The sequence below is a fragment of the Pecten maximus genome, chromosome 8 (assembly GCF_902652985.1).
Source record: "Pecten maximus chromosome 8, xPecMax1.1, whole genome shotgun sequence".
Lineage (NCBI taxonomy): Eukaryota > Metazoa > Mollusca > Bivalvia > Pectinida > Pectinidae > Pecten > Pecten maximus.
The window spans coordinates 5473183-5486768 of record NC_047022.1 but is presented as its reverse complement, the minus strand read 5'-3'; the positions used below and the strand labels follow the sequence as shown (position 1 = coordinate 5486768).

Sequence of the window (13586 nt, the reverse complement as noted above, 5' to 3'; positions counted from 1 at the left end):
GTGTTGGGCGATACCCACTTACCCATGCTGTGTGCTCACGGAGATAGCACCCTTTGTAGTCTATAACATGTCTGTGCTCACGGAGATAGCACACTTTGTAGTCTATAACATGTCTGTGCTCACGGAGATAGCACCCTTTGTAGTCTATAACGTGTCTGTGTTGGGCGATACCCACTTACCCATGCTGTGTGCTCACGGAGATAGCACCCTTTGTAGTCTATAACATGTCTGTGTTTAAGCTGTCGCAGGAATCGCACTTCCTTGATGATATCTTGCCATTTCTGAAATACAAAGTTAAGATATATTGATGAAAACCGAGTCATTGAAATATATATAAGGGAGAATGTAGAAAACTTTTTCTCTGTCTTCAGAGTACCTTCTAACATACAATTCACCTGAACCGAACTTGTATTGCTGTATCGGAAAGACATGAATTATGGTCAGAGGGACCGTTCCAACGAAAAGTCATAGTGAAACGAGAAGCCAACTGGTTGGATTTCTATATCTGAGGGAATACTTTGGTGAATCGTGAACACTGAGGATCTACAATTTAACTATCTCTTGACTTTTTAACAGCACAGCACAGTGCACTCTGGGTAGAAAGTGCCATTTCAGGGGAATTTCTCACACAAATAACTCCATATCATTAATACAAGCTTTCTGGGGCTAAATGTAATCACAACTCACCTCAGTGGCCTGTTTCCCATTGTAGGACATCTTCTTGATGGCCACAATCTCCTTGTTGACAATATTTCTGGCCTGGAACATTCAGGGTCACAATTCAACAACAAAATTAATGATATTTTGTTATAAATGGACAACTATCCTATCATTAGTTAAATAATTAAATATTACTTCATAGATCCTGCCACAGGCTATTCATATCATGTGAACACAATCCCCTTACATGATATAAAATGTAGATGATATTGTATTGAACGAACGAACGAACGAACGAATTGAAAATTCCTATGAAAAAATGTCACAAATATCAGAGCGGGCAGTGACAGAAACTAAAAATAAACAATATATTTTATCTTATAAATAAACATGTTATACATTTCTGTATATATATATTACTGAAATTATTTTTCCATGTGTAAGACGCATGACATTTTCTTGCCCAGTGTTCTGAAATTACACTTACAAAGTACACAGCACCAAAACTTCCATGACCAATTTCTCGCAGGTCGACAAATATTTTTTCTGGGTCATCGTTGAAAAAGAAGAGTCCTGCAATATCAGGATCTTTGAGGCTTCCTGCCTTGGAATGGGGCATGATGACCCCTCAACTCTGACCTTGGCCTGGTCTACCGAGGGTCAAGGTCTTTGAAAGGGTACAGGAGCCTGTCTCTGATCATGTGAATGAAGTTATCTGCCCTTGTCTGTTAAATGTATCTGAGAAAAAAGAAAAAAAAATAGTTTCATTAAACATAACATGTATAAATTATAATATTTGATCAATTTATGACTTGTGCATCCTGTTTATTCATTGTATTCAAAATATATAATCAAATTCATAATGTAATTTTCATCTTTCAGCATGGAACCTTAGCAGTACATTAATAGAATGTATTTATTACTCCTGTGTGAGAATCAGAATCTATCGCTCCTGATACAAATAGAGAAATAGAATCTATCACTTCTGTATGATGTAGATAGAATATGATATGATGTAAATAGAGAAAAAGAATCTATTACTCCTGTATGATGTATTGTAGACAGAAATAGAATTGATCTGGCACACAAGTTTGAGGTACACAGAAACTACCAGGGTTCCACCCCCCCCCCCCCCCCCCCCCCCCCCCCCCATTGTCTTTTTCAAAATAACAAACAGATTGTATAGTTGGTCAGTAAAGTATATACCAATAACTTAACAGATGAATGAAATCTGAGTTGGAGTCCTACAGACCTATAACATATACAGGGAGAATAAAAACATATATCTTCCTTCCTCAGGCCTCAATAAAGTCCTACAGACCTATATAGCTAACATATACAGGGATATAAAAACATATATCTTCCTTCCTCAGGCCTCAATAAAGTCCTACAGACCTATAACATATACAGGGAGAATAAAAACATATATCTTCCTTCCTCTGGCCCCAATAAAGTCCTACAGACCTATAACATATACAGGGAGAATAAAAACATATATCTTCCTTCCTCAGGCCTCAATAAAGTCCTACAGACCTATAACATATACAGGGATATAAAAACATATATCTTCCTTCCTCATGCCTCAATGAAGTCCTACAGACCTATAACATATACAGGATATAAAAACATATATCTTCCTTCCTCTGGCCCCAATAAAGTCCTACAGACCTATAACATATACAGGGAGAATAAAAACATATATCTTCCTTCCTCTGGCCCCAATAAAGTCCTACAGACCTATAACATATACAGGGAGAATAAAAACATATATCTTCCTTCCTCATGCAGGCCTCAATGAAGTCCTACAGACCTATAACATATACAGGATATAAAAACATATATCTTCCTTCCTCTGGCCCCAATAAAGTCCTACAGACCTATAACATATACAGGGAGAATAAAAACATATATCTTCCTTCCTCTGGCCCCAATAAAGTCCTACAGACCTATAACATATACAGGGAGAATAAAAACATATATCTTCCTTCCTCAGGCCTCAATAAAGTCCTACAGACCTATAACATATACAGGGAGAATAAAAACATGTATCTTCCTTCCTCTGGCCCCAATAAAGTCCTACAGACCTATAACATATACAGGGAGAATAAAAACATATATCTTCCTTCCTCTGGCCCCAATAAAGTCCTACAGACCTATAACATATACAGGGAGAATAAAAACATATATCTTCCTTCCTCAGGCCTCAATAAAGTCCTACAGACCTATAACATATACAGGGAGAATAAAAACATGTATCTTCCTTCCTCTGGCCCCAATAAAGTCCTACAGACCTATAACATATACAGGATATAAAAACATGTATCTTCCTTCCTCAGGCCTCAATAAAGTCCTACAGACCTAACATATACAGAGATATAAAAACATGTATCTTCCTTCCTCAGGCCTCAATAAAGTCCTACAGACCTAACATATACAGGATATAAAAACATATATCTTCCTTCCTCAGGCCTCAAAAAAGTCCTGCAGACCTTTAACATATATATACAGAGATATAAAAACATATATCTTCCTTCCTCTGGCCTCAATAAAGTCCTGCAGACTGTAGCAGACCTAATTATAGTATGTACAGAGGGAACAATATTGAACATAATACATGTGTATAAAACCTTAGCTTCCTTATAATTATAATTAAATAAGTCTATAGTATGTACCATAGGATGTTAAAACCCAGACATATATCTTCCTTCCTCAGGCCTCAATAAAGTCCGGGAGACAATAACAATAACATATATACACGGGTATAAAATCATCGTCCTCAGCTTCCTTATAATTAAGTCTATAGTATGTACTATAGGATGTTAAAAACCTGACATGTATCTTCTTTGGCTCAGTGTAATACTTAGCCAGCGGAGTCGGCCAATGACAATCAATGACACATAATATAATACACATATATGCATGATCATTGACAAAAAAAATTACGGAAGAATTTCACAGGAAAACATTCATAATAGATATGTATGGAAACAATACAGAAAAACATGTAATAAAACCCCATGATATCTAAACAGAGCAGTTACGTACAAAATGTGATAATGAAAAAGTGTTCATATCATTTAACAATATTCCCTTTGACAATCAATTCTCAGCACGACAGACAAAAATTCAGCTAGATTATCAATTTTGCTTTAAACAATAACGTAGCTTAAAATGTCCTGTCATATATATATACTTATCTATTTACATAACATTTCTCGGTTTGTGAAACTATCTGCAGTTGGACACAATAAGGACAGTTTTACCTGTGTGCCGTCTGCATCTTATACACCTATAGCTAAATACCTGTGCTTGTGTGTGTACTAAAAAGAATGTTTGACAGTCATAAAAATCTGCCTATAAATTCTCAAATTGTTTTCTCCAGTCAGAGATATTTCAGTCAACTATAAGCGTAGCACTTCTATATGGGGGCCCAAAATGTTCTTACCAGGTGTACGTACGTACTATTGAATGTATATATATTTTTTAAATCTAAAAGATATCTATATTCTTCAACAAATGCAAGAAACAGTATATGGTCCAATATACGCATGTACATGTGCAGGATCCAAACGAAGAGATAACTGCTGGTTCGCAAAAGTATTATAATTACTAAAAATAGATTTATGATCAATGAAGTAATATCGACAGTGCACAGTTATGATATTTATGATGCATACATAGTAACCAGACTGATTTATATACACTGTGTTGAGAATTATCTTTCAATTGTAACACAACCGGAAGATGGTTTTTCACTGACTTTTCACCCACTTTTGAAAGTACTTTGTGCAGTCAATTGGCGGAAGGGATTATCAGCCTAACATTGACATTATCTAATGCACAATTTAGTTCAAAGTTACTTATTTGACTACTTAGTATCAGGGTCTATATCTGTCAAAATTGTGTCCTGATTAAAGAGCACATTACCTTGAATTTTTTTTATTTTTTATTTCCTTATGTGTATAGCTATATAGCACTGTACACATGTCATCATAATTAATTATTACGCATAAATACCACCCATCCTCTTTAGCAGGACACATCCATTTAAACAGCTATAGGTATTATAACCACTAGAATATATATAGCGACAGGATTTGTGGATGTTTATCTAAATTTTTGCTAAAAATCTTACTGAAATTTTTTAAATATTACTTTATTGTTAGGTGTGTGGAGTAATATTGCCAAAAGTTTATCACAATATTTTGTTCAGAGATGTTATATAATAGCAATATAATTTTCAAATACCGTTATTTCAAAAAATATTTTTAAAACATCAAAAAGATGTCAAACAAAAGAAACTTTTTAGTTTGTTTGTCTGTATGTAATGCAGGAAATGCTATAAAATTCTGTATATTTACACAGTAAATTTCTCAGTCAGGGAGACGAATATTGATTTTGACACTTTACAGCATAATTTTGATTGAATATGTGTTTTGTGGATAAATATTTTATATTTTGAGACCGCTTACATTTCTGCAACCATTCAGGGAAACTATTGCAATAAAATTTTACATTTTTTTTACATTTGTTTAGAGAGTATTATGCTGTCCGTAAATTTGAATTTGCCATGAAAGAATGTCCTTGTAGGTCTTTGTAATATCACCCATACATATATATATCAATAAAATTGGCTGACTATTGCTCATTTTATACCTTTGTATATGTCTTTCGTTTTCATACTGCAGTATTCAAATGTGTTATATATATATATGCATTCTAAATATTAAAATCACAACTAACGGCAGCAAGAAATATATCAAAACTACTACGTACTAAAGTAGCTATAGGCACCCATCGACATACGATCAATATAAGAGCCCAGGATAAACCTCAGATAACTCGAATACCCTGTATTGCTTGAATTACTGACATGGTCCTTAGGATTTCGAGTTTGTAGGGTTTTACTGTATATAAATAAGAAATGAGCAAGAATCTCGACATTGGAGGAGATTCTGAAGATGATTAATATAGATTATGAATAATTGACTTCTGGCATTGTATCAAATGATCACAATTGAATTATTCACATGTATATAAGAAACAGGTACCCGGCAATGATTACCTTACCCTGATTATACAGGGGCTTGTACCTTTTCCATTGGGAAAATATATATAAGGCCATATTTTTTTAACGTTGGAAAAAATGTTCTTTCTTCCAAGCTTAAAAGAATCATCAAATCTATGCTTTAATATCATTTGAATATGCATACTATAGCTATGATCAATCTATTATAACATTGGCTTGTGAAAACATTATGTGAAATGTATTATGATCATCATTTCTTCATATTTATTAACAAACAAGGAAACTTACAACTTCTGACTGGGAAAATATGAACTAAAAATTGGGAAAATACAGCAAAATTTCTCTAGGGGAAGGGGCCTGTATTCGGCCCCAAATCCACCCAAAAAAAAATCGCTGCCTGGATAGATCTAGGAGAGTAAATCATTGCCAGGCCAAAACTTTTTTTCAAGATTTAATAAGATGTAAACTTTATATATTTTACAATTGCAAAATAAGTTACACCAACTTATATTAATCACGTTTGTTGGTCTGGATGGAAGTGTCGAAGGGTCTTACTGTGGGAGGAAACCGGACTACCCAGGGAAAACCCACGAGGTCGGGCAGGTGACCAACCCATACCTTTTTATGTTTAATTTGATTGGGGAATAGAGCCCCGGCCGTCTAGGTGAAAGGCAAGTGTGTTACCACTGTGCCACCCGACCCCTGATTTGGGAATGGGACTTTTTGCATCATTTTGGGAAGAAAACATTGGTGAATTGAGACGGAAATTTCCAGGGGTAAACTGCAAATTTGGGGAATTTGGCTTAAATATGAAACAATTTCAATTAAGAATGAGTCCCTTATCCCAAAGAAAAAGGCCCTGCAGTCCATCAGTAGATTTTTTAGTTATATAATCTATACATTGTAAGATACAAGAAGCTATCAATGATCCTGATAAATTATTATCCATTTATCATGAGACTAAAGAAGTTGGTGATGCGTAGAAAAGAATCTATTTTGTTTTTACATCTTAAATTCAATGAGAATTTCGAACCTAAGAAAAACACAAAACCTACAGCTAGCAGCTGTTTTACACAAAAATACTGAAAAAATTATAAATGCACAAATAAGTTGTGAATAGATGTTGATATATCACAACCAGTGTAGGATTTCATGCTCAAGTCTTATTCTGGCTGTGATATACCAAAGTCCATTCATTTCTAAAGAACATGTTTCACAAGGCATAAATAAGTTATCTCCAGATCCACGCCTAAGGGAACACCAGGTACACATGTACATATGCCTGTGTTTTTTCTCATCATTCGTTTGGAATATCAAGTAGACTTTTTCCTATACTTTCCTTAAGAAAGTGATTATTTGGGAAGGAAATCTTCAGAAGTAAAATGCAAATTTTGGTAATTTGGCTTAAATGCATGAATCATTGGTAGGAATAATCCACTACATATCCCCTCTTCCAAAAAAATCAACCTTGAAACAAAAAAAAAATTAAAAAATGTAATAATAGATAAAATTTTAGTTTATACATGTACTAGACAACATGCAAAGTGGGGAAAATTCTACTAGCCTAACTTCGATCTTATTTTTCTGTCATTTTTTTTTTATTGATTCAAAACCCATCCAGCTCTACTAGCTAAGTATACAGACCAGTGTACATCCTTTGATCATAATCGTCCAAGCAATTTTGTTTCAATTTTCCATTGGACTCTAATTTTTACACTGAATAAAAATTCCCCAATATGGTCCATCATTTTCTCACACATAAATCAGCTTCCAGGCATGGGGTTTCCAGTAATAAACATAAAAACTCTTGTTTATATTTAAAAAAAAATCTTTTAAGTTTAAATTCTTTTGTATTTTGTTTATGATTACTATATATATCCATGAGATCAGATACAATGATGACTGATTAAATCTATCCCAATATCTTCCTCGACTTGTGGTATCATAACGTATCTATCCCAATATCTTCCTTGACTTGTGGTATCATAACGTATCTATCCCAATATCTTCCTTGACTTGTGGTATCAAAACGTATCTATCAAAATATCTTACTTGACTTGTGGGTATCATAACATATCTATCCCAATATCTTCCTTGACTTGTGGTATCATAACGTATCTATCCCAATATCTTCCTCGACTTGTGGGTATCATAACATATCTATCCCAATATCTTCCTTGACTTGTGGTATCATAACATATCTATCCCAATATCTTCCTTGACTTGTGGGTATCATAACGTATCTATCCCAATATCTTCCTCGACTTGTGGGTATCATAACATATCTATCCCAATATCTTCCTTGACTTGTGGTATCATAACATATCTATCCCAATATCTTCCTTGACTTGTGGTATCAAAACCTATCTATCCCAATATCGTCCTCCACTTGTGGTATCAAAACGTATCTATCCCAATATCTTCCTTGACTTGTGGGTATTATAACGTATCTATCCCAATATCTTCCTCGACTTGTGGGTATTATAACATATCTATCCCAATATCGCCCTCCACTTGTGGTATCAAAACGTATCTATCCCAACACCTTCCTCGACTTGCGAGTATTAAAGCCTATCTCTTTCTGTACTATATCCATCAAGTTTCATGCGACTAATTCATTTCCTTTTCCGGCAGAAATAATTAAGCTTGACACAATACGAAACCCACAGAATTAATTTCAGATTTAATTTCAATTCAGTTTCAAATTTTATTTATTTTACAACAACTGCGAAAATAGTTAACTTATATAAACAGATGTCTTACTTTAGGAGGAAACCAGAAGAAGGTTGGGCATGCGCAGGCCTAGGTGATCCCATACTTTTTCACAGCCAATCAGGGATTCGAACCTGGCTGCCTCGCCATCGGTGAAAGACAGGTGAATTACCATCGTGCCACCTATCCACCCATTTTAATTCTCTTACATGTGAAAACCATGGAAGAAACATTAACAAAACATGAGAGCTTTGTTGAATGGAATTGTCAATGGGTTTCAAATAAAAGTGCTTATCGCAAATTCAATTTTCATAAATATTTTTGTTTTAAGATCTACAATGGAACTTTTCTAAACCAATCATGCATGAGTACATGAATATCTGACCAGTTTAGAAAGGGTTTGGTTTGGAGAAAAGATCCATTTTGACCGGCCGTGATACAATAGGATTCAGGGATAACTGTTGATTGAGTGACCTTCTATATCTTTAAAACATTGATAATGTTATGGACGTTAACGAATACAAAGAATGCAGAATTGATTAAAAGTAAACTAATTAGATAAGTTCTAATAATGATTAGAAGCATATACCATAATTATATCATTTCGCTTATCATTTCAGAATGCTGTCATTGGTACTAGTACTGTGACCTGCATGTTGACGGGAACAATAAGGGATATTTATTTCATCACAAACAAGAATGGTTTTACAGAACAGTAATTTTAAACATTTACCAGTTCCTATTTCCCTCATTCAGGGAATCAAATTGCTTTTTGAAACGAAGCCTGGTCTACTTCATTAGCTTCCTTATTGCATGGGAACTTTTCCACAGCGAAAAAAACCCATTCAGGGCCTCACGCAAATTAAATGTGAAACTCCAGCTTTCTAACTCTACTTTTTTTTCTTAAGGTATTAAAAACAGACCATACAAATGCGATGATGCATGTTGATTTGTATGGTTTTATCTTGTTCTTTTCATTAATACACAATTAAATCATAATGCTCGGGATCCTCTAGTCGTAGCTCCTGTGTTACTTACCAATTTACCTAGTACATGCATTTGCATCAAGACAATCGAAGTGTTGATTTCACGGTCGATTATTTTCGCTCAGGTAAGGCTGGTTTACAGAAGTAACTCAGGGTTCACCCCGGACCCAAAAATCATGGGCCATTTTGACAAGATTTCAGAAAACGTATGGGCCAAAACATAGAAAATTGATGAAATTTGTGAGTTTTGGTGGGCCATTTTGGCTCAATGGCCCCCTCCAGAGTTATCCCTGGTAACTTCAGTTATATTTTAACCATTCTGGACACAAAATCTGTTCAGTTTTCAGAATTCAGACGGATCAGTATTGGAAAATGTTTTATTACTATGATAAAGATCACGCGGTGGTCGTTTTTGAGAAGTATTGGTTTTGGGAAGTTGACTCATAATTGCAATCTTATTACTGTTCATGTAAATGTGGTTATTTCCACCTTCATTTGTAGATTGAGATTATGCAAATTGATCATGATATCCAAATAATATATAGGGATTTTTTTGTAATCAAAAGGTCTCCACATAATTAGCGTAAATTCCCCCTCGCGTAAATTTCCACATTTACAGTACAATTGGCATATAAAGTTCAAAGAACTTTTATTAATTTTTAGTGTTGGGAACTGGTACCTTGCATTGGTACCCCAACATACGTCTAAGTTCAACCCTGAATATATACATAGAATCATAAATCTAGCAACGTAAGTATTAGTCTATTACCAGCACTGTGCCACAAATACTTGACTAGCTTCAAATTTGAATGCAGATGTGTAAGATGCATGTCAATATCCAACAGCTGAAATAAAAAAAGACCTATATGTTTGGAATCTTTGGATATCTAGTAGATACAAGGCTTCTTTTTGTAGAATGTTGGGCTGAATACAGCATTATTATGTGGGCCCCATTCCTTGCTGAAGCCTTCACTATTTTACAATCCAAGCATCAACATTCCTCAAAATATGGAAGTTGATCATTAACAAGGCGTAAACAAATCTGACCAGTTGGCAAATCCAGTTCTGTCTTAATTTACTAAAGTCAACCCTCAGTTCAGATGGTCACATATTTGCTTCAGCAAAGTATGTAAGCTAAATGCACTCATGACTGGAAAGAATTATATAAATTAATTGTGATTTATTTAAAATATCTGTTAGGGTATAAATATTTTCTTCAGTTTCGATTCTGTCACTTTTCCCTAACCATCATCAATACAGGGTACGGTAAAAATCAGTCCTATCTTCTTATTGCAAACAACAAATTTTTTGAGGGCTGGATAACATATGAAACAATACAATCAAAATATCATACAAGATGTAATGTGACTACAGAGAGGGACTTAAATTCAAATCAAAGTGGAGTAAACATGTTTATAAGGTCATTTGGCCAGGATTGACCATGTGCTACAAAGCCTACATTCCTGAATGCATATGTGTGTCAATGCATTCATAATTTGACAGCAGCTTGTAGGACGAACAGGTGCACATGTATGCATACTATCCACATGATTAATTAAATCCTACAAACAATGGTCAGTATGACATAGCACATCATGCATCCCAAACGGCCCATCAGAAGACTAAGTATATTGTTACCTTATAATGGGTGGGGTATGATTAGTGTCAAACCGGATATCAATGTGTGGACGACAATACATGTAAACGAGACCAAACAAATTATGTTTAAATTGTCTAAAGTTAAAAAGTGATACACATGGTTAAACATCGTGGCCCAGATATACCTGTGTGCTATGCCGACAATGCAAATTACCAGGTACGGGATGGACATTCAGACATTTTCAACTTCCGAAACGAAAAAATACCCTTAGGCTGTCTCGACAATGCGACAAGTCAAACGGTCTCAGTGACTCAGCTCCAATACGCATAGGTTATTGCAGCGAATACATACATTAAATGCAAATATGCATGTTCAAATAAGCAAAAGTAAACAATTCTAAAACAGCATCACCATCAAATACACCTCCCCCTCCCGTTCCAAGGAATGGATGCTGATCTGAATGACCGAGAGGAGGGTTACCATCGCTTCCGTGTCGTATTCTTGAATAAATAGGTACCGTGTGTGAATATTATCCTGGCTAATCAGTAGTATACCATTCCTATATAAACTTAATGAGATTATTAACAGATCGACGGTCGTAAAACATCACTTTTCACAGTGTTTACAAGCGTACCTCTTTCTGTATTCTTTTTCCTCTTCCAATATGGCTACGCCTACGCATGCGCCGTAAAAACCGGAGCTTCACAAGGGACGTAAACTTCACACAAGTTTGTAGGTTACTCCACGAGCGTGATAATTACCTCATAGAACAAATGTCCATAGTCTATATAATTACTGTACATGTCCACGTCACAAACTTGCGTCTCATTCAGTTTTCAAAACTTTAGTAAAAGTCCTTCATTACGTCACCGGAAAATGAACATCCTGCAGTAAAATATTCCCACATACCCATTGGTCAAAATAACGAGGTCAAAAATGGGCCCATCTTTCATACATTGGCTGAATTCTTGAAATACATTGTTTCACATTGTAGTAAGCGTTTGATGTGCCGACATTGCTGCCGACATCTTTAAATCAGAAAGGGAATCTATAGATATTAAAAAATTAATTATGTATACAAAATTTAATCGGCGTTTAACAAGGCTTATTTTAAAAATAGTTATAGATCTAAAGCTTTGAATTTTTTTTGTTCAATGGTGGACTTCAGGTGAGGACACTCGAGATGAATAAGGGTAAGTCCACAGTATTGTTTATTTATAAGACATTTTGGCAATTAGATCATTTTTTGTGTTAAATTTCAAGATCCATTTTGAATTGCCAAGGGAATACTTCAAATCAGGAACATAGATATCCTGTTCATTGAGAGTTCAAATACGATTTTCTACATAATTTCATATTCAATTCGTGTAAAATTTTATATTCAATTCGTGTAAAATTTCATTTCAAATCAATGTCATTTGCACAATCGACATTATATAGCACAGTTCATAATTCAATAGTGTGATTTGTACAAATTCAATTTGATTGCTTGAAGATTAATGAATGCCACTTGAACATTGTGACGTCACAATGATTATGACGTCATAAATCCACCGAGGTCTATTCATAATGAGGTCTGTAACAGGTTGATAGGCTCGTCACATGACATAAAGATGACCATTTTTTTGGCTCTTTTTATTTCTGTACTATAGCCTTCTGATAGGGTCGATACGTCGTTTTATTAACATGAGAAAAAATATATCGACCGAGGAGGAAGTCCGAGGTTGATATTCTTTTCAGGTTAATAAAATAATGTATTAACCGAAAGGCTACAATAGTTTTATTATAAAATGTATCGGTGTTGCGTTACAATCAAAGTCACAAGGACGCTCATCAATGTCCAATAGTTGTATCAAAAAAAGAAAGAAGGTACATTTTGTACACACGATATTTATCAGAATCGGGAAATCTTTGGTCATAGATACAAGGTCAGTATTGTTAAATAATTACTATTTATTTGTAGTTTCCCTCATTTAAGCATTGAACTGCTTTCAGTTGGAAGTTATGGGCTGATGAATGCCAACTGGACAAAGGAAAATTTAATAAAGCGCGCTAGCGCTTCATGTTGAATTTGCCTTTGTCCAGTTGGCATTCATCAGCCCATAACTTCCAACTGAAAGTAGTTCAATGCTTATATTTACAATTGACAATGATTTGTAAAGACTATATCCAAGAATTTTGCTCCTTCGATGACTGCACAAATTATTATCGTCAAAGACGGAACAGCCTTTTCAACAGCCATCTTTCGTTATCGCCGACGTGACAATTATGACGTCACAATAATAATGACGTTAAAATATAGGTTTGGAAGTTATGGACTCGTAACCTTCCAGTGAGCTTGGTAAAATTATATAGTGGGGCTGCAGTGTAAATGTAAATATAGTATAATAAACACTTATACATCACGGAACATTAGATTTAACTATATGAATTCCAGAAAAGAATTCTGTCTGAGTTCCGGTAGACCTTTTCGCGCAAGTCCCGAATCTGTTGGCACTACCCGTAGGTCGAAGCATTGTCGCATAAAAAAAACAAAAAAAACCCCAAAAAACAGGTGTACTTCCATATTTGCTTATATTTCTACATATATATATATAAC

At 34.8% G+C, this 13586-nt stretch overlaps 1 protein-coding gene across 9 annotated transcripts in view; it reads right to left on the bottom strand.

Annotated features, from left to right (window-relative positions):
• LOC117333602 (serine/threonine-protein kinase TAO1-like) overlaps window positions 1-11856 on the bottom strand; it is a 52188-nt gene extending 40332 nt beyond the window's left edge. For 4 of the 9 annotated variants that reach the window (XM_033892973.1, XM_033892969.1, XM_033892972.1 and 1 more), the window contains exons 1-4: window positions 11622-11855; window positions 1148-1398; window positions 688-759; window positions 180-281 (exon numbers count right to left, since the gene is read on the bottom strand). In XM_033892973.1, the coding sequence (XP_033748864.1) occupies window positions 180-281; window positions 688-759; window positions 1148-1279 (306 nt within the window). In that variant the 5' untranslated portion in view covers window positions 1280-1398; window positions 11622-11855. Of the gene's footprint in view, window positions 1-22; window positions 157-179; window positions 282-687; window positions 760-1147; window positions 1399-11621 lie in introns of those variants that run through there. The other 5 variants (XM_033892967.1, XM_033892970.1, XM_033892974.1 and 2 more) reach the window with 3 other exon arrangements.
• Window positions 11857-13586: the final 1730 nt, after the last annotated feature.